The sequence below is a fragment of the Lotus japonicus genome, chromosome 1 (genome assembly GCF_012489685.1).
Source record: "Lotus japonicus ecotype B-129 chromosome 1, LjGifu_v1.2".
Taxonomy (NCBI): domain Eukaryota; kingdom Viridiplantae; phylum Streptophyta; class Magnoliopsida; order Fabales; family Fabaceae; genus Lotus; species Lotus japonicus.
Window position 1 is genome coordinate 108,206,874 of NC_080041.1, and position 21,815 is coordinate 108,228,688.

Consider the following 21,815-nt stretch of genomic DNA (forward strand, 5'->3'; position numbering starts at 1 on the left):
TGCTTGGAGATACCTGGACAAATGGCCAAAACATGCTTGGACCAAGTCATATTTCAGTGTCAGATGCAAATGTGATAATATATGCAATAATGCTTGTGAGGTCTTCAATGCCAAGATCCTCAAGTATAGAGGGAAACCAATTCTAACTCTGCTGGAGGAAGTAAGATGCTACATAATGAGGACTATGGCAAACAACAAAATGAAGCTAGCAGCACACAGAGGTTTGCTAACACCAGTCCAACAGAGTAAGTTGGATAAGGAAAAGATAAATAGTCGCCCCTGGACCGCTGTATGGGCTGGTGATGCAGATGGGAATAGATTTGAGGTTCAATGTCATGACACAAGAGTTGATGTCAAATTGGATGAAGGAACTTGCACCTGTAGACTTTGGCAACTCACAGGTATGCCTTGCAAGCATGCAATTGCTGCCATTGCTCACAAACATGATAGGCCAGAGAATTATTGCAATGGTTGGCTGACAACAGGTGCATACAATGCTACTTATGAGTTCTATGTACAACCAACACAGAGCCAAGAGTTCTGGGAGGCTACTCCATACCTGAAGCCAGTTCCACCACCAATGAAGAGAAAACCTGGGAGGCCAAAGAAGTGTAGGAGAAGGGATAGCACAGAGGCAACAACAGTTGGGGGCACAAGGTTGAGGAGAACATATACTGACATTCAGTGTTCTAGGTGTGGTGGAGTCAATCATAACACTAGAGGCTGCATGAACATTGGTTGTCCAGTAATGCCTACAGGATGGGTCCCCCCACCACCTGAGGAAAATGAGGGAAATCAAACTGAGATTGATTTATCACAGAATGCACCACCTGAGGAAAATTTGTCTCATTCTATCCCTCAACCTGTCAGTGAAAATGCTGCAAATCCTGCTCCATCATCTGAGGTAAAATCCTGCTCCATCATCAGTTTAGTTTTGGTTTCAACCCCTGATTACATCCAACATGGTTCTTTACAGGTTACAACCAGAAGGAGGGCATCAAGACAAAGAAAGAATGCAAATGCAGGCTCATCAAATGAGGTATGGTGTTGTTTTAATTCATTGATAGAAAACCACTATGGTTTAAAATTAATTTCAATTTTATGACTACTTTACAGGCCACAACCACAAGGAGGGCACCAGGAGCTAGGGCACCAACAGCTCCTACTCAGCCAATGGCACCAACAGCTCCAACTCAGCCAATGGCACCAACAGCTCCAACTCAGGCTAGGGCACCAAGAGCTAGGGCACCAACAACTCCAACTCAGCCAATGGCACCAACTACTCCAACTCTGTCTATGCCACCAAGACCTCCAACTCTGCCTATGCCACCAAGAGCTCCAGCTGTTGGATTTAGGCCTCCTCCTATCAGAGCTAGAGGCACAGGAATTGTTTTCAGGCCCCCCCGCAACATAAATATGTCTTCCACTCCAACAACATCATCTGGCCCTATGCAATTTCAAGTCAGAAGCTCACCACCACCAGGTCCTGCTGTCTTCAATGGAGCACAAATGACTTTCATGCCTACCCCCAATGTTGTTTGTTTAATGTGCCATAACTTTGTGGTAACTGACTTATTTAATGAATCTATTTATGTTGAATGTCAATTTGCTGATTTGGTATATGTTTGTCATTGTGTGATTATGTAATTATCTTCAATGACAAGATCCTGACTTATGTTATGCAGAATGAATTTATCCTGATTTGGTATATCTTTGTCAGGGATTGTAGTAGTCAGGGATAACAAGGATTGAACACAGTCATTTTCATTTTGCATTAAAATGGTAGCATGATTCATAACAAGGAGGATTGTATAATTCATAAACATTACATACATTCTCATTCTCCATAACATTCCATAACACACTCAACCTCTAACTGCCTAGAAAGTGAACAGAACCTGAATAAAGCAACAAAAAGAACACTATCACCAACATCAACACTAAACCTAAGACAGAAACTCTCAACATCCTCAGTTCTTGTGTGACCCTCTCATTCTTCACCATCATGGCTTGATTCAGCACCATTATACCTTCAATGACAGCTTCATTCTTAACCCTCAATTCTTCAATCATGGCTTGATTTTTCAGTAAAATTGCTTTCAGTTGCATGATCTCTTCCTCCCTTGAGCTAGTTACTTCTGTAATTCCATCTTCTTCATCTCTAACCCAGAGGAAATAATTGCAATTTTGAGGATGATTCTGGGAAAAAAACAACATTCATCACGAGTTCATGGGTTACAAATATAACATGCATCAACATTCAAGAAGAAGAAAGAGAAGAAACTCACCTTTGGTAGATGACAACCATACCAAGGTTTACCTGGGTTCAAATTTGTTCTAGAGATCCTCACTTTTGCTTCGACGCCACATTTGCAGCGCACAACTCTGCCATTCACAGAAGCACTTCCACCTTCACGATATGTCGGCCCTGACCTCTGACCACCACGAGAATTAGAGCCCACTGTCATGTTAATGGATGAGAATCGACAACGAGAGGTAGTGATTTCACGATTGAGAGAATTGAAGAAGCCAATTGTAGGTTTGAAGAACTAGGGTTTCTGATTTGGGGCTCCAAGGTTAAGAATTGGGGGTGATTATGTAGATTCAATGATGAGGACTAAATTGACAGGTTAGAAACTTTCATTCTGACCGTTGGAGAGCCAACTAGGATGCCAACGTGTAAAAAAACGTGACATGTGGTGTTTTTCGTCTGAGGGACTAACGGAAAACTGAGCCAAGGACTAACTTGACCGACGGCAACACATTCAGGGATGAAAAAAGCCCATTTTCAAAAGCTGAGGACCACTTCATCACAAGTGAACACATTCAAGGACCAGAATGGCTGTTTACTCGTTATTGTTTTGTTCTCCCCTGCTACTTACTGTTTTCCTCCTCTTTGTATCTCTTTTTATTTTATTTTCTCATTTGTTATATGGGTGGCTTATTAATATTACAATGGCTTATAAATAAAGAAAACAAAGGTTGTTTCTTTTTTTACTGTTTGTGGGACCGTGAATCTCTTAGAAAAGTTTGTTTTTTTTTTAAATGAAATTAGAATGCATATAGTATTGAGATTTTGGAATTAATATTGTATTTAATTGAGATTTTGGGTCTCATTTTAAATATGTATTAGTAATAGGCATGATAATATCATGATAATTATTGACTTTTTAACACACTACACTATGCAAATAAAAAAAATCACGCTGCAAACGCTACTGTGGCCGCAACCGCAACTGCAATTTAAAATACTGAGTCAAACGTCAGGTGCGGATAGTTAGGTGTAGACTTAATTTTGCCCAGGCTTCACAAAATTCCTGGCTCCGCCACTGCTGACATGAGAGATAGGGGAGAGAGCCAGCGACACTGGAGGCTAGAGCTCGGCGAATCTTGCGCGGAGCCGAGGTGACGACTTTGATGGTCGCGCGGTGGCACGTCGGAGGAGTGAGTGACGACGTCGATGGTACAACGGAGGTTTCCGAGCGGCTGGGCAAGGGGTGGCTGCGAAAACTTGTTTGACAAATTGTTTCTACCAATAGCGTATTTGATTAGTTTACAAATTTTCGTAAAAAAATATTAGTTTATAAATATTTTAGTTCATCAAAATAGAAGTGTTTGGAAAATAAACTTATCTTACACAATTATACATTTTTTTTTTCAGTTTAACCTACAAGTTTTAGTAAAGTTCATCCTTTAACCTCTACCCTCTAATCAACTGTCTATTATTTTAGGAGAACATACAAAATATAATTAAATGATGAATTTAATGGTAATGCACCTTTAATGTAAATATTTCTTACTCATGCACCTAATAGTATGTTGTCAAATCAGAAAATATGATTTTAATTTAATTAAAATAAAAAGGAACATAAATGCATTTAATACATGACATTCAATTATTATGTGTAAGAATGTTTTACACTAACAGTGTACAACCATTAAACTATTTTCGAATTATTTGATTTTGTTACAGTTAATTATTTTATCTTTAAACAAAAACTAAGCGTTCAAAAAAAAGTTAACTTCGAAAAATTAAACTAAAATTACTTAAAAGTATTTGACTAAAAAGCAAAGATAGAATTTACATAAATAAGTCATATAATTACTTTGATACTATCATTTTAAATTTACAGTGCACCCCATTTTAATTAGAGATGTCGTTAAATATCCAGTGCAAGAATTATGCAACCCATAAGTTTATAGTCCAATCTTAGCTCAAGCAAAATTGTTTCGGTGAGGAAAACTAGTCTAAACTCCTAAAATAATCTTATTCCAAGAAAAAAATTATCGGGGATTCATTTTTACACACCCAAAAAGAACCAAGAGGCCACTCACATAATTTAATTACTTGTTGTTACACACCTTAGATGGAGACCAATTTCTGATGATGTAATTCTAAACAAACCCGTCTTCTTATTTTGAGTTTAAATTGATTCATTGTTAGCGTAAAGTTCAAGGAAAAAGAAAAAGAAAAAGTCATTTTTTGTCTAATATGTAAACAGAAAAAGGAGTTAAATTGAATGGATGAAGTCTCTGTGACCCAGTTTATGCATCATCGCTTCCTATGGGAATGTGGTAACAAAATGAAGGGATCCCATATTTACCCCCTTATTTTACGTATTACATAAAACTCAATAAACAATTTGAAACCAAACAAAGAATATTTTACCTCTTAAGGGGAAAATTTGCCATTCAGTATCATTGTACAAAATATGGTGTGGAAAGCAGTTGACTATCATAGAACTATAGCTATGGGAACTTGAAACGATGTAAGACCAACAAAAAATAACCTGAATAACGAGGGTAAGGCTACAAATGAGTGGAAGCAAAGATAATAAAATTGGTAGGAATGGGAAAAATGACTCTGATGGAAGATACACTTTTATACACTTCAAATTAAAATGTTGCAATAGACAAATACCTTATTCTATACGGTCTTCAGCAGATGGTTCTAATTTTGTAATATTATTTTCACTCCCTACTGGACTCTCAGACATTTCTTGCTGCCGGTCATGACTCTTGTTTTCATCTACACTCTCTTTCTTAGCATCTTCATCATATCTGTCAGACTGTTCATTATTATCTGATCCGCAAGACCCCGGTTGAAGTGCCAGAGAATCTGATACTACTTGGTCAGGCATATAATTGGCTACTAAATCATCTTTAGTTGATCCTTCAGCTTCTATCTCTGGCTTCTGATCACAAGAAACTAGCTCATTTCCCGGGATTGACGATCCCACTTCAGAGCTTTGCAATTCTTCCTCCATATTTTGATCCTTGTAATCATGTTCATCGTTAGCTGATTCTTCAGCTTCAATCTCTGGCCTCTGATCACTAGAAACTAGTTCATTTCCCGGGATTGACGATCCCACTTCAGAGCTTTGCAATTCTTCCTCCATCTTCTGATCCTCGTTATCATGTTCATCGTTAACTGATTCTTCAGCTTCAATCTCTGGCTTCTGATCACTGGAAACTATTTCATTTCCCGGGATTGGTGTCGCCACTTCAGAGCTTTGCCATTCTTCCTCCATCTTTTGATCCCCATTATCATGTTCATCTTTAATTGATTCTTCAGCTTCTATCTCTGGCTTTTGACTACAAGAAACTAGTTCATTTCCTGGGGTTGATGTCCCCACTTCAGAGCTTTGCAATTCTTGCTCCATCACTCGATCCTCGTTATCATGTTCATCTTTAATTGATTCTTCAGCTTTTGTTTCTGGCTTCTGGCCACAAGAAACTTGTTCATTTCCTGGGATTGATGTCCCCACTTCAGAGCTTTGCAATTCTTCCTCCATCTCTCGATCCTCGTTATCATGTTCATCTTTAATTGATTCTTCAGCTTCTATCTCTGGGTTCTTATCACAGGAAACTAGTTCATTTCCTGGGATTGCTGTCGCCACTTCAGAGCTTTGAAATTCTTCCTCCATCTTTTGATACTCGTTATCATATGTCTCGTTAGAACCAGGACTGGTTTGGTCATGTTTCTCTTTGACATCATCTAGATATTCATCAACTTTTAGCTCCTTTTCTCTATTGAGGGATTTCAAAACAGAAGATTCTTGAAACTCAACACTTCCAATAGAACCTTCCCTATCTGATGAGCTTTCAACCAGGCTAGGATCTTTGCCTTCAGCAGCATGTTCTGTTCTTGATTCATCTCCATCTTCAGTTTTAGAGACAGGAAAAGACTGAAAAGCATCCCAATCATCTTCACTGACTTCATCTTCTTCCTTGTCATTTTCATCTGTTCGCATCGCAGGAGCTGCTGAAACAGTACGTTTCTCTTCATTTGGTCCTGATGACTGCGGCATTTTTATGTCCAAAACTGGTACTTTTAGTTCTAGTGGGTTTTTATCTTGTGTTACAGAAGCTCGGATTACCCCCTGCATAAAGAGGTACAGAAGCAATATACAACGGAAAATTAACTTAGAAATTATAGTGGGAGCTTTGTATTTATATGGATAGAAAAAGGAATTAGCCATTTTCTAAAATTCAATCTCCATTAGTTATTCAAGAGGCCAATTAGTAATTGTGAAAAAACATAAAATGATATGCTAATTGAGCAAAATAAAAGTCAATTATAAGCCGATGTATATACTACATATTAGCCACGCAGAAAAGTACCTGAAGTTGCTGGCGGTGTAGCGGAGGCATTGAGAGTAAAACATCCTTGAAATGATTGGCTGATGAAGGAATTTGAGCAAGGCGAGAAACAAGCTTAATAGCTGTGTTTCTTAAATCACTGACATCCTGTTGTATGTTTGCACGATCAAAAGAATGTATAACTAAGTTAAGAAGAACTAACTTCAGCAATAGAAGATCTCAGTTTATATTACCTGAGAGAATCCATCTCCTGTTGACAAGAAAATCATAACAATGGCCTCCAGAAGTAGGTTCATAAAACTTCTCTGGCAGTCATTATCTTTAGATAGCGTTTGTAACAACACCATGAGACTCAAGCATTCACTTGCAATGTTCACAGATTCTCTTGTTATAGTATTCTGCAATCAATAAAAATTTAGAATTCTTTAGCTACACACTTTAAATGAGCAAATAATATGTACTAAGGATAATATTAATTGCACTAATGGCAAAAATGAAAATGTGGTCCATACCTTTAGCATTCTGTGAATCAAAGTGAAAATATCGCTAATTAGCTCCCCAACAAGAAACATAAAGAAAGAGTTATCTTCTGTATTTACACCTCTTTGAATCCTGGCTTTAAGAAATTGCAAACCTATTACTTGAACCTGTCAAAAACTCTGGTCATTTGTATTCCTTTCTGGTTAAATGCCATGTATGATCTTTATAATATTCACTTACCTGCATATTTGAATCACTAATTACAGCTTGGATACATCGAAGACAACATCTCAGTGCACTAACACGGATGGATATGCTTGCTTCGCATTCGACATATTTACTATCAAGAGACAGTTTGGCAATTGATATGATTTGTTCAAGAGAAAATGCAAGCTTCGTATGTATTAGTTTCTGTTTGTTGAAACTTTTAACCTCCTGCAAATGGAATCCCTCAATGCAGTCTTTAGTCAGAGAAGCAACCACACTCAAACAAGTTTCAAACATTTCTCTTAGAGGGAGAATGCTATCACCATGCCCAGCCTCATCTACATAACAAATATGAGTAAAGATTCATCAGTTGCGCTGTTGAATGCATCAAATTTGATTGTCCGCCCCAATTCTAATATCATGAACCTTGTGGGACTCATGTTGTTTCCCGACAAAAATATGGCAACATTACATCGACTAAATTAAAACAAGAAAAAAACATAAAGAGCAAAATCAACAAGGAATACATATCAAATATAGTTATGCAGAATGCATACTAGCAATTCACAAGGAAACAAGGATGAATATGGATCAAACTAGTTCTGATTTAAAGGGCTTACCGTCAATTATTTTCTTTAATAAAGGACTTGTGCAGTTGACGATTTCAATGGCTTCTGACAAGTATACCTCAGTTGAAGCATCCCTAACGCACTTGTAGCCAATTAAGACTAATGCCAGAACCACGGATTTTGAATGCTTATGCACCTTAAGTAATCATAATAGGAACAAATTAGCAATCAAGATCATATTTTAGAATAAAAAAGACAGACAAATTTAAGATAAAAGTTTTGTACAGAGATTTCAATGAATACAAAATTATAAATGTGGACAAAAAGATAGCCACTTAGATGCAAATGAATTATCAAGAATCATACAGAATTGACACACCTTGGTCTCAATACGGTTAATAATAGCCTTTGTTGTGCTACATATTAAATGCATCACATTTACTTCACAGTTTGTTGTGTCAGTACTGGACAACAGAAATAAGGAACTATTTAGCAGAGTATATATATCCCATACAAAATGCCCATCAGATAACTGAAACTATATTAAATTATCAGTCACAGGAAATAAATTACCTTTGAAACACTTTAAAAAGGTAGTGCAAACAAAGTTCCAATGTTATCAAGTCAAAACTTTCACAATTGAAAATTTCTTGTGGGCAGTTCCTCGCAACCTGTAGGGAAAATAATTTAAACAACTTCCCATGTCTCGAAAGGAAGAAGGCAAAACAAAATTGGCCAAAGCGGCAAAAAGCTCACTAGATTAACATGCCACTCAAGAATAAATCTTGCCTTACTAGGAACAAGGTACTTTTTAAGCGTTTTCATAAATTTACCATAAATAGGAGACAAAATACAAAGCAGAGTCACAATCAAGAAATCAATTTATCTGTCTACCTGTGATAAAATGGACATCGCAAGACTACTCCAACAATTATCCATGTATGTCGAATATGAAAGAATCTGCATCCATTAAACATAAGGAATATAAGGATACTTTTTATGACCATTCCATATAATGTGCATTTAACCATGAGCAAAGAAATTATCATTAATTAAAATTAATTAAAACAAGGACATTTTTGCACTCCAATCTCCTTGTATACAGTATACAGTATTCGATTAACAGCGATATACTGACATAAGGCAGGTGTGTCATCAATCCTTTCTTCCATTAAACAGTCAAACATCTAATCTGAACCAGTAAAGACCACAAAAAAGGGAACAATTGTCTATCATTTATGTCAGAATATAAGTAGATTTGAAGCTCCAGGTCCTCCAAATTCAGAGCTACCCATGTGGCTTTCAATACGATATTGTAGTTCCAAATATGTATAAATTGTCTTTTTCTAAAATGAAATATGCATTAATTGTTGCACGGAAGAGAACAGAAGAAGCTAATATTTCCCAATTTATGCATCACCAATTGATAAATAGAATTGAATATCTAACATGCACGTCAGGAATATGTGCACATTCTGTGTCAAGGACCAACTCTCATAAAGGTAAAAATCTGTTATATTAATGGGGCTTGATTGAGAAGACTTCATAAACTACAAAAATTAAAAAGCTGTGTCTTGGACCTATGTCAAAGAATAACATAAGAATCAACACCCACCAGCAGCAGTTCTCTGCAAATATCCACGGTAAGTAGTCCTGCTTTGAAAAATCTTTCAGAAGAAAGAAATTGAAACATAGGTAGTACAATTTCATATAATTTCACGCCTGAGGGTTTCACTTCATTACTCGGTGAGTTCGCACCATGCTTAGCATTAGCAAAATCCAGCTGTATAATAGGTCGGTAAAGGATAGGATGCTGTGACTGAAATAGACCAAGAAGAGAAAAGCCCCACAAGAACTTAAAATCTTCAAACTTCAATTCAACCATGCTATATTGACATGAAGTGACACCATGTTTTTCAGCATTTGAAGCTAAGGCTTTCGGGTAATCATTTCCTTCAGAATTCACAGGAACTGCGTCAAGTGCAAGTGCTTGCAAAATTACAGGCCAAGATTCATCTAAGCATGGACGTAACTTAGAAGAAACAATGGGTGACTGCAGTCCATCAAGGAACATATTCCACTGCAAGAAAGGTGCAACTAGAATGAGAAGGTAACCATGAAGATATAAACAGTTTCATATTCATCCAGGTTTCATCTCCTAGATGAAAGTATGGACTCATGAATAACGGGTAAGTTCAAATTCAGGCTTACCTTCCTCTTTGGGCTCAGGCACAAGCACATAAAACTATAATCCTTCAGTGTATGGAGCCAGAACTTCCCCAGAATACTTGAGCTCTTTTGGAATAATGGTAATAATGCCAGGTACTCATCTGGAACACCATCTTGGTGCTTCCTCATGGATGCATATATATAACACTTGAGAGAAGCATGAGCAGCCAGAAGTCTTATTTTGATCTAAAACATGAATCATAAATAAGACAAAAGAGCGAGATATAAAGTATTCAAAAACTTAACAAGAACATATAACAATTCAAGTCACATGCCTTGCTTGTGACCCATTCTGCAAATGAAGGATAATAAATGTCCTCGAAGTCATTCAATGGGCGTGAAATTAATGAGAACATGCGCCTGACCACCGCTTGGTCTCCACTGATCATTCCACTTGTCAGTATCTGAAATTTTACATATTACTGAGTTAAATTGTATTCAATTTAATATTTGAGGAACTTCACAAAGATATTTTCAAATACATGAGATATATTTAGAGGCAAAGCCCACAACTTCATTTATAAAAGTGATTAGTAATTTTTAAGGGTTTTACAAAAACGCAAAAATAAATCGATTTCAAAGATAAAAAAGGAAATGAAGAGAAAGATTAAACCCACAACCTTGGTAGCCAAGTGCAAGCCTGCCTCCAATAAGCTAGGACTAGAAGATGTGTCCAAGGTGGTACGAACTGCAGATACGACCTGGGCCTGTATTTAGAAAGTTTCAGTTATTCCAAGTGAATCACAAGATTCAGAATCTACACAACCATGAAATTGAAGCATTTATTCTATAGGACCTTTTAACATAGGCAAGTGAATAAATTAAATGACCCTTAAAAGTTGAAAGAAACAGAAAAAAAAACTCCTCAGTTGACATAAAATAATTGAGATATTGTCATGGAAACAATTATTGGCGGGGGGTGTTGAAACAAAAATTGTCAAATACCTGATACTGTTCCAGTAGAAGATGTCCAGGAAGCTCAGGGTCAGCTACTTTCTCAAACTGTTAATTGAAATACACATATAAAAACAAATTAAAACCTTGACCAGCAGGGGATGATAAGATACACCATGCAATACACACAGCATAACAATAAGCAGGAAAAAAAACTGATAAGTATATTCCAACTAGAACTCCAGAATCCAGATAACTAATAAAAATGAAGTGATTGAGGTCTTCATAGATCAAACATTGCATTTATTTACAAAGTAAACATGATCAAATTAGCCCTGTTTGTTTAGAAAGAAGAGAATATGCGCAAAGTGTGGCTGGATAAAGGAATAAAATTGTTAGAGAGAAGAAAGATGACCAAGAAAATAGGAGGAAAAAATATCATCAAAGACAAAGGAGAGAAGAAGCATATAAACGACATAATAAGTCTTCAACACATTAAGGCACACCAAAGCCTCTGTATATCTATTAGAGGGGCTCACTTAAAGATACCATGGACTGAACATCAACAAGATGCCAAAAAATTGACCCTGGCCCTTAGGAGATATAAGAGGTGAGAAGAATTCATGAAGAGAGAATCATTTCACTCATGCCAAATAGTCAAATATAACAATAAGAAGCATAGTTAGCAGACCCTACTGCTCAGCCTCTCCCTTATTTCCTACTACAGCCCTTTAAGCTAATAACAAGATGTTGTTTTATAAAATAAAAAATAATAAGAAAAAGGAAAAACTACTAATTAGCTGCTCCAAGAAAAGATTTTATCTCAGTGCCATTTCTTTTTGCACTGAAGTTAAAAAAAAGAAAGAGAAGAGGCAGAGAAGGCATAGAATTTGCACAGCCATCATATTTCAGGGAGAATATATTACCTTGTCCACAATAGTGCCAAGAAGACTCACACCTACTGGCTGCATGCTCTCGAATTGAATCGTGCTTATCTGACATGGTAAAAAAAAAAGAGAGGGAAGGTGTGATTGAATTTTTATACATCTTTAATTTTTCACAAGTGTAAGAGGTAAATCATTCATTGCTAGTATGTTCAAATAGCTCAGAAGCACCTGATAAGCAAGTGATATTAACTCTTGCAAGTGGAGAACAAGCCAATCACTAGAAGCACGTCCACTTGCATTTTCTTTCCTTGCCATAAGGAGGTCAAAATGAGCAGGATTTCTTCCTACAGCATCTGGTAGATGGCTCAAACATCTGCAATAAAATTAATCTCAAACAATAGTATAGAAAGATTAAAACCAGATAATTTAATTGGAAGAAAAAGTCAGCCTCAGAAAATAAGATTTTAGCATTAGGTGCATTAACGTCAAATGACAGAAGCTTGTTTAATTATCTCGAATAGATAAAAAGAGGGGGTGAATTAATATTTTATATAAATTTGAAACAGGGCAAACTTAGCATTGTTAAATATAGAGGAAGGGCATGTAAGTTCAACTTATTTATAGCAAAACTTAAACTACCAAGAAATACATACTCTGCAGCAAAAAGTCTTGTCCTATATCTGAGGAACTTCTCTCTATTAGCAGCAGCAATGGAAGCTTGAAACTGGTAAATCTGCGAGCTATTGGAGCCAGAAACCATATTATCTTCATCCCCAAGGTTCAACCTTGAGTCGTTATCATCATTTGCTGCAATATTATTTTCAATGTTCCGCATTGATGTCGCAAGGACCTGTGATAATCCCATTAAACCATTGTGAAGCATATGGTAAAAGTTAAAGAAAGTATTAAGAACTCAAGCCATATTGCCCAAAAGTCTAGAGTTTGATACTTGTTGCCCCCATTATTCTACAAAAAAAGTTAAATTTCAGTACATGGTAGGTGGACTAGTGCATTGTCCACGCTTCAAGCCCAATGGGCTCTTGCGTGAGGGGCGTGTGTTTTCACCCAACAGCTTAAGCTTTGGGGATGGACAACTACTTTTAATATGGTGTCAAAGCTATATAATCCATTGTGACCTGATCCTGCCTGTTTTGGTCCTTTAGTGTTGCTCCTATTCCTTTTCTATCTGACAGTTTAGTAGCCAACACAATTAACTGTCTCTTAAGCACACTTCCCGTTTCTTTTATTGCTGTTAACCATTGTTCCTTCTTTATGCTGCACCAAAGATTGGGTAATTTCATTGTCATTAGAGGGAGGTTCGGTTAGAAGCAATTTTGATTATGATCAAGCAGTACATGGTATTCGGTCATGATATCCCAAGAGTGATTGTCAAGGCTGATATTGTATGGTAGAGGGGAGGTTGTTTTGATCCAGGCTTGGTAGACTATGAACCAAAGAACCTATATAAGGCTTGCTGCTTCTGAATTTGACTGGTCAACTATTTCTGGTTATTCTTGGTGCAATTTGGTTCTTCTATGGTGTGATGGCCGCACCAACACTTGGTGGGTGGTTTAGCTGGACTATATGGATGTCCCTACTGAGAAATTGCAAATTGTAACTGAAGATTATGCCACTTGCAACTGAGTTGAGTTTGTTTCTGAGTGACGTGAGAACTGAAAAGACGATTTAGGAGAAAATTGAGGGAGTCAAAGGAAATAAATTGAAGACTGGAAACTCTGTCATAAGTATTGAAAACGAACGATGAGAAGCTGTGAGAAAGAAGACAGGGCCATTTGGGAGAAAGATCTAAGAATACTAGAAGGTATCTGCAAGGACATTTATAAATATTGTTATTTGACAAAGGTTTCTCCTTATAGTTCTCATATGTCATTGGCCATTTCGTGAGTTCACATCTCTCTATACTAAACAAATATCCCCCCCCCCCCAAAAAGCCAAAAAAATACTACAGAGCTCTTTTCACTTTTGGACCTTCTAAATCTTCTTGGTTCCAGATAGGCATTTCTAACAATTTCATATGAAAAAGAACAAACATTTACATCTTCCATAAGAACTCAGCACTACTTCCCTTAAAAAATTTAGTATTTAAGTTGCAATATAACTTCAAGACAATATGACGAATATAGAAAATTATGCAATTTGAAATAGAAAAGCTTACCACTTTGCGACATACTGATATCCAATGCGAAGGACATGACGGACATGATGCATAGAGTAATCGCATAATTGTAGATTGCACCAAGTTCCCAATTCTGCACAAAAGAACGCAGTAAGAACTAAGCAGTCTAACAGCTAAATGCCAATAACTATGGCTGGCCGTGGCTAATTTACTGATAAAACATAAACGATAACTCTGGTTGACCATGGCCAATGTCCTCAACTCCTAATCCACTAAAAAGCCCCATCAAAAGAAGAAAAAAAAAAGGTAAAACCTGAGTGATAGCCTAGAAACAGCTCTATCTCAAAACCATGCAAACAATAAACAATTTCCTTTAAAGAACAAATCATTTAAGACCAACCAAAGACAACAAAGGAAGGCATACAAAGCAGAAAACCAAGAGTCATTATTGAAAAAGATTTTTATCTTCACCGCATAGGGTGTGTTTATTTCAAGGTTTGTGAATTGAACCAGGGGAAAAGATATTGGGAATAGACATTTACATGTTTGGTGCAAGTATTAAAAAACATTCCTTGAAATTAATGATCCTTAAGACAGTAACATGCCCATGTTTCGCTTGGTTTTTATTCCCATGAGAATGGCAGTTATCTAGAAACCCATCCAAGTATCCAACCATTAATTCCCACTCCCACTTCCTTTTACCATATTATTTTTCTTATATTGAGTTTTTTTCTTTGAACTAAACAAATTTTGAAAACATTCCCAAATATATATATGCTAAGTCCAAACACTAATCTAATTCACCAGGGAATAACATTAATGACTAGTAATGCCATCATATGCCTAGAAACAAATGCCTCCATTTATTATCAGAGAGTTTCATTTCATTTAAACCAATGAACATCAGATTTTCCAACGGATCATCCATTTTAGAGATGTAGTGCTCGATAAATTTAGTGTTTTCAACTGTTATTCTCTTCAATTGACTTGTCATCGAGAATGATCTACCCTCCGCCTGCACTCCTTCTAACATCTCTCTGGCTCTACTATAAACTCTTTCGTGTTAAGAGATAGAAACAGGAAAACTACAAAAAAATGCACAAGCAATTACATAAAATAACTTCACGAGACTAATAATAAAAGAAAGGGATTTCAACTTAACCTAAGAACTAATCAGCTTGTAAGAGTAAGAAAGCTCTTTATTTTTTTAACAATTTACATACTCTGAATCTGTTTCCTCATCCAACATAAAGAATAAGTTATCTTCAATCTGCTCAACAATAACAGAAGCCTGCAAAGATTAAAATCAGCTCTCAGCACAAAAATATGATATACTGGCATTTCCTAATTGAAAATCCTACTAAGATTAGGAACAAACCGGATCTTTCTCAATTAAATGCCTTAATGTAGACACAGCAAGGTGGCGTAAGTTTGGCTGCATGAAGAAAAAGAGTAAGCTGAAAAGAAGGGTGAACAACACATTATTACCATTAATGAAAAATATGCAGGAAAAAAAAAACCTGTCTTGATGACAAAGTAGAGAGAAGAGTCTGCACATGGGAGTGCACAGAAACAGCTAGGGGTGCAAAAAGAACAAGTTGTTGAGTGAAGCGTGCACTCCTGCAATAGAATACAACTTTTAATAATCATCAATAAAGGCAACAATTTGACTGAAATAATATTTGCCACAAGAAAATGTTAATTATTTGATAGAAAGTGGAATTAAGAAACCTACTCAAGCAATGTTGAAGTTTCTTGCCAGCAGCTTATCTCAGCGATGGCAGACTGGAAAGGAAAAACACCTCATGAAGTATACATATAAGAAAAAGAAAAGAAAGCAATACGTTATGTGCAATCTATGCCCCTTTTTGGTGGTATGGTTGCAGAGAAACTTTCATATCTTTAAGGAAGTTACTTAGACCAAGTAGCATTTGGCCTGTATTTGGTCCAAAGCTCATGCTTTCTGCCTGAACTTACTATCCAAAACAGCTAGGGGAAAGCAAATGAATAGTTTTATATTTGTTATGATCCTGTATTGACTAGAGATTTGGCCAAAGTAGAGTTTATAAAGGCTTGGCAATCCTCACCTCATGAGCTAGCTTTTAGGGTAGAGTTAGGTTTAACCTAAAGGGTACAATATTATCCCCTTTGGGCTTCAAGTATGGACTAAGAATGTGTAGACTCAATCAACCTTGTGTTCAAATTTTTAACTTTATTACTTGAAAGCATTGGGGCAATAAGGATCGAACCATGTCATGAACCAATTACTCAAAAGCTGAAGACGTTAGGTGAAAGTACATGAATGGTTTTATATCTAACAGTCTCTAGAGGAAGCTACACAAACATACATGCCCAGGAACTAGGTAGCTTCACTACATTAATGTTTTTTTTACATTTGTTAGTTGTGTTTTCCTTTTACATTATGGAAGATCTATGGGTTTCTTTGTTTATAAAAAAATTCAACAAAGAATTCCACCTTGGAGCGCGAGAAAAAGATGCTTCCTGGGACAAGCTCAGGACCAAGAACAGTAACTATAGCATTTATAAGGCGGCCAACTCCCTGCTGAACGTCTACCAAACCATTCTCATCAGATAAAAGAATGTCCATAGCAAGAGAAAGGGTTGCCTGTGAAGAAAATGAAAGAGAATCGGTGTAATCTTCTTAAGAAAGATAGTAACATAGTATTACACAATAAAATGAGGTATATTGAATTAACAAATGAAAGCAGCAAGTAATTTTCCTTCATTTTTCTCCCAGTTTTTTGGGTTGAAAAAACATAGATCACTTAGAAGCTGATACAACAACGACATGCGACATTAGCCAAGGCAGGAAGCAACTTACATACGGGGGGGATGTGCCTTAGTAACAAAACATGGAACTAAAATCTCAATTCACTTAGTTGGTAAAACACTGACATCATTTTTCTCGGCCTTGTCCATGTAAATGTGTATGTGACTGTGTTATGAAAAGACTTCTCTGATGTGGAGAAACATGACTTTGGTAGTAATTAATAAGATAAAGAAACCCAAAAAAACATAAACGAATGGAATCACTGAACGGCTCAGATGAACCATTTAGTGACATTTCATAGCATTAAAATTAACAGTGGCTCTTAACAAATATTATCAATTAAACAATGGGAGAGCTATCCATGCTGCTATTACTCTGTCAGAAAGATTATGAGTTGTTTATGTGAGACATAAAATCATAAATATATTGATCACAAGATGCTGATATTTGAGATAGGTAACCTGGACATGAGAAACAAAGGACAAGCCTGCAGCTTCAATAGTTAAAAGAAGGCCATGCATAGACCAGCTCTGCAGATTAACTACCGAACTTTTAGCCAGTGAAGAGATAGAGCTCACTGTTGCAGGCACTAAAGTTGACAATGCAATCCCTCCTGCACTGCAACAAGATTAGAAGATAAAAACTGTCAAGACTTGCATAGAGAAAAGGCTGGTAGACTTGGGACAGTGTATGTGATTTATGAAAATAAACTGACTATACTTCTATAGCAACAGGAAAGGGAAGTAAAATGTGAAATCTATCATAAAGTTATAAATGTACAAGAATGATCAAACAGAAAGGGTTCAACCACTATGTCAACCTTCACCGTTATCAAAATAGAGTTTTGTTGTCTAATCCTCCAATGAAAAGAATTAAATCATAACTGAAGAAAATATTCTGTAAAGAAACTACTATAGAAGTATAAACTTCCTCATTTTCATTGTAAAGAAACTACTATAGAAGTATAAACTTCCTCATTTTCATTACTATTATTCATATTAACATTCCTTTTCCTTACATTAAACCTCAATAAAGTTAACTTACAATGTGCTATCAAACTACACATTTCTTTCATCCATAATGCATGCAGCAACGTTCAAGGTTCAATTTTTATGAAACTTCTACTTAAGTAACACCAAATGATAAGGAAATTTCTAAATTTGAGTCCCCTTTAGTCTTGTGTAACCTTGATTCTACTCATTTATCTGCCAACCCAAATAAAGGTTTTGGTCTCCTGAACCTTTAATGGAATGTTTAGATGAAGGGTTTAAGAGGAAAAGGGAAGGGAGGGTTACCAATTTTAATTTTTGAGTTAAGAGAGTTTTATAATGTTTATAAAAGAGTAAGGATTAGGAAAAAGATTTCATGACAAATTATCTTTTATTGCTTTCCTTCTTAATAATTCTTAACCTAGAGAACATTTACTTGAAATGAGCTTATCAAAAAAAAATTACTTGAAATGAAATATTTATCCTCCGTTCCTCTCCAAAACACTATCCCAAACATGTTCTTAGTGTCTTTCTGTGAGAAACTGAGAATCTTGTTTCCAACGCATCACTCGTTCCTTCATATGTATATAGAGCGCAGTGGCGACACGTGTTTTGATCAAGAAATTTTCATCATCAAGCTTTTCGGTTACGGAGTGCAAAAAGAAAGATGAAACGAAGCTGAAAAAGAAAGAAGAGAGCAGTGGCCACACACGTTAAAGTGAGACTTCTCAACACACACCCTCACACCGAGGGTTGGAAATCTGGAGCGTAAAAATTTGCAAGAATGAACATCTGCGGATGGCCCATATATGGGCAGTCTCCAATAAACAGATCGGATAGGCTCTGATACCATCTGAGAATTCAGGTTAGGCCTACCTCTACCCAAAAGGTAGCTCAGGGGTGAGGGTTGTTGTTAGAAGTCCCACATTGACTAGAGATATGGCATACCTTTATAAAGGGTAGAGCAACCCTCAACTCTTGAGCTAGCTTTTGGGTTCCAAATTCTAATAGTTGTTCTACCCTATATAAGGATTTATCGAGTGATATCTCTGGTCAATGTGAGACTTCTCAACAAGAACAATTAATGTGTCTTCATCTAATAACTTAAGCTTTTAGGATAGTTGGCTCATAATACTTAAATTGTAATTTTGACTTTCACTTTTGTTCGGGTGGAGGGTTTTTATCCTCCTCTCTTTTTTTATGTATCTCCTTTATAACTAAAACTCTTTCTTTAGTTAAAGAAATCCTAATCAATCTCTCCTGACTTTAGACTCATTACCTACAAAAACTCAACAAAAATAATAATATGCTATTTAAATCAATCAAACGCTAATCCACTACACTGCAAGGAAATTTTACGCGAACAGATAAATAAAGATCAAAAAAATTAAAACCCATTCATGACTCAGAATAAGAGGAAGATATCTTTGGGGGGGGGGGGGATAAAAATGATAAAATAAACATGCAAACTATTAACTGGCATTGTAGCAAATGACCTGCGATGAATGCAGCCAAGCGCCAAAGCAATGGATCCAGCAAAGTAGGAATCAGTTGCTCCATTTAGGTCACCAAGCAGTGATCTGGTCTGGTGGCCACCACAATGGGTAAAAACGACATTCAGAAATTGACAAATTAAATAGCACAAACAATATTTAGAAACTATAACCCATGACAATATAATCATACATGGCTGGTTAAGATTAATTGTTCTTGTGTTCTCTCTAAAACCGCCACACACACACACACACACACTAAAAAGGAGGTTTCTTATAATTAAATCACAGTTCAGTTGTGAGGAATACAAAGTAGCTTGAAAAGAAGACTGAAAAACTTGCCATTCTAGCAGTAAAGATATCATTTCCAAATCGAGCTAAATATCCAAGTCCTTCTGATGATGCTCTACGCTGCGATGCACAAATGTCTCCCTCCGCCAAAATACTCTTCCATTTAAATTTGACAAGCACAAAAGTAAAATCAATTATTGCTCAAATATAATGTGTGTGTGTGTGTGTGTGTGTGTTTAAAAGATTTCCTACCTGAAAAATAGATTGTATCAAACCCAAAATCTCTTGTCCTAATGTTTGTGCTCGAAAAGAAAGCAGAGCCTGCAAAAGACAACGAAATCATTATATTAGGTGAGATCCACGCAAAATGATAATATCAATAAAAGAATGAATGGAACCTTAAAGCCTGCAAGTAGGCCCACACAAATGTTGGTGATACTAGCTGACCGCCAGTGTTGTTTTTTCCCAGCTTTCAGACACTGTTCAATAATTCCCACAAGGGAGAGCATACCACCACTATCCTGAGATATAAAAACCAACTTATGTCAACAACAATAACAACCACTCTCTGAATTCTGCAACAATATAATGACGTTATGTGATGAACTACCTGAGAAGCAAATATGATCCCAAATAAAAGAAGCATCTGGTTCACCAGAGTCTTGCTTATCGTCTCCGGCTTCAAGGTTAGATTAAAGTTATTACGGAAGTGTAAAAATCCAAAAATAATAATAATAACATCGACAACTAAAACAAGGCACCATGGGAAAGCAATATGAATGAGTTGGATGAATAAAGGAAAATACAATTATGAAAGTAAAGAGTTATTCTCATTGTTTTTAAAAGGAAAAGAGTTATTCTAATTTTTTTTTTTTTTTGAAAAGAGAGTTATTCTAATTTAAATTATACAATAACAAAAAAATCCTTCTCCCACCAAGTGATATCAACTTGGCTTTAGTTAAATGCCAAGTTTTAACCCAAGCCCATCTTGATCAATGCCTTATAAAATGGTTTCTCCTACAGTTTTCCACTACCATCCTCCACCTCAGAACATCTTTCTATCCTCCATCTAATGAATTCATTTTACTAGAGCTCTTTGTCTTCTTCTCCTCACTTGACCAAACCGTCATAGGTGAGCATCTGTAACCTTGTCCTTCAATTCTCAAGAAACCTTCTGGGAGATAAGGTTTAAAAGGTTTGGAAGAAGAAAAGAGGTCAAGGACCTTTGGTGCTTTGCTCACGGTCATATTAAGGGGGTTGTCATTTCAGATTTGCATAGAAATTGGCAGCCATGATGCACTGTTATTCTTAAATATTGATTTGCAGGCCCATAGTATTGCTTATTAGGATATATGTAGTCACATGCTGACATGGCATTGCTGACATGTCAATCTGTAACAGAATTAGTTAGTAGGTGTAACACTGTGTAACTGATTCTCTCTTTCTCTCTCTCTTAGTAACAGCTTGCTACGCAAGCTTCTATGATTCTCTATAAATAGCTAAATGTTGTTCATTGTAACTCAACTTTTCAGAAATACAATTCAGTTTACAATTCAGTTAGAGTTTCAACATGGTATCAAGAGCAGGGAACGATCCTTGATCTTTTTTTCTCTGGTTTTCTTCTTCTTCACCATGGCTGGTGAAGCTCCAGAGGCTCCTGTGCCAGTGGCTCAACCATCGTTGAGTGCTTCTTCTCTGGTTCACAAGCTCACCTTGAAGCTTGATGATACGAACTTCCTCTCATGGAAGCAACACGTAGAAGGAATTGTGAGAACTCATCGCTTGCAGAGTTTTCTCACAGCACCGCAGATTCCGCTTCGTTTTCTCACTGATGAGGATCGTGAGAATGTGGTTGAAAATCCTGCGTATCAAGCCTGGGAACAGCAGGATTCAGCACTATTCACCTGGCTTCTATTGTCTCTTTCACCTACTGTTCTTCCTACTGTTGTGAATTGTACTCAGTCATGGCAGGTTTGGGAAGCAGTGCTTGATTTCTTTCACGCACACTCGCTTGCTCAGTCCACACAACTTGGATCTGAGTTGCGATCCATCACCAAAGGATCGAAGAGTTCTTCCGATTATCTGAAGCGTATCAAATCCATTGTGAACGCTTTGATCTCGATTGGAGATCCAGTTACGTATCGCGAGCATCTTGAAGCGATTTTCGATGGTCTTCCTGAGGAGTATAGTCATCTCATGACTATCGTGAGTAGTCGCGAGTTTCCGTGCTCGATCTCGCAAGCTG

At 36.6% G+C, this 21,815-nt stretch overlaps 2 protein-coding genes across 5 annotated transcripts in view; both read right to left on the reverse strand.

The window, feature by feature from the left end:
- Positions 1–1,869: 1,869 nt before the first annotated feature.
- Positions 1,870–2,668, reverse strand: LOC130732402 (uncharacterized). The gene is made up of 2 exons (XM_057584457.1): positions 2,289–2,668; positions 1,870–2,199 (listed from the first exon to the last, which is right to left on the reverse strand). Exons 1-2 carry the CDS (start codon positions 2,466–2,468, stop codon positions 1,873–1,875), a joined length of 507 nt encoding a protein of 168 aa, XP_057440440.1. The 5' UTR covers positions 2,469–2,668; the 3' UTR covers positions 1,870–1,872.
- Positions 2,669–4,642: 1,974 nt separating this feature from the next.
- Positions 4,643–21,815, reverse strand: part of LOC130728996 (protein SWEETIE) — a 36,666-nt gene continuing 19,493 nt past the window's right edge. For all 4 annotated transcript variants that reach the window (XM_057580597.1, XM_057580598.1, XM_057580599.1 and 1 more), the window contains 29 exons: positions 20,181–20,249; positions 19,969–20,091; positions 19,823–19,891; positions 19,622–19,726; positions 19,283–19,371; positions 17,259–17,415; positions 16,483–16,632; positions 15,742–15,791; positions 15,527–15,626; positions 15,385–15,441; positions 15,230–15,297; positions 14,046–14,139; positions 12,523–12,719; positions 12,098–12,242; positions 11,909–11,977; positions 11,034–11,090; positions 10,709–10,795; positions 10,364–10,492; positions 10,071–10,274; positions 9,475–9,939; positions 8,754–8,819; positions 8,433–8,530; positions 8,239–8,323; positions 7,911–8,055; positions 7,324–7,628; positions 7,116–7,250; positions 6,837–7,001; positions 6,625–6,750; positions 4,643–6,383 (listed from right to left, as the gene is read on the reverse strand). In XM_057580597.1, coding sequence (XP_057436580.1) covers positions 4,923–6,383; positions 6,625–6,750; positions 6,837–7,001; positions 7,116–7,250; positions 7,324–7,628; positions 7,911–8,055; positions 8,239–8,323; positions 8,433–8,530; positions 8,754–8,819; positions 9,475–9,939; positions 10,071–10,274; positions 10,364–10,492; positions 10,709–10,795; positions 11,034–11,090; positions 11,909–11,977; positions 12,098–12,242; positions 12,523–12,719; positions 14,046–14,139; positions 15,230–15,297; positions 15,385–15,441; positions 15,527–15,626; positions 15,742–15,791; positions 16,483–16,632; positions 17,259–17,415; positions 19,283–19,371; positions 19,622–19,726; positions 19,823–19,891; positions 19,969–20,091; positions 20,181–20,249 — 5,070 coding nt within the window. In that variant the 3' untranslated portion in view covers positions 4,643–4,922. The remainder of the gene's footprint in view (positions 6,384–6,624; positions 6,751–6,836; positions 7,002–7,115; positions 7,251–7,323; positions 7,629–7,910; positions 8,056–8,238; positions 8,324–8,432; positions 8,531–8,753; positions 8,820–9,474; positions 9,940–10,070; positions 10,275–10,363; positions 10,493–10,708; positions 10,796–11,033; positions 11,091–11,908; positions 11,978–12,097; positions 12,243–12,522; positions 12,720–14,045; positions 14,140–15,229; positions 15,298–15,384; positions 15,442–15,526; positions 15,627–15,741; positions 15,792–16,482; positions 16,633–17,258; positions 17,416–19,282; positions 19,372–19,621; positions 19,727–19,822; positions 19,892–19,968; positions 20,092–20,180; positions 20,250–21,815) is intronic.

Bases quoted from the DNA above. Each gene is read 5' to 3' on its own strand.
- LOC130732402 (XM_057584457.1), bottom strand. From the start codon at position 2,468: ATGACAGTGGGCTCTAATTCTCGTGGTGGTCAGAGGTCAGGGCCGACA. The intron at 2,200-2,288 runs GTGAGTTTCTTC...TTTTTTTCCCAG, and splicing joins ATGGTTGTCATCTACCAAAG to AATCATCCTCAAAATTGCAA.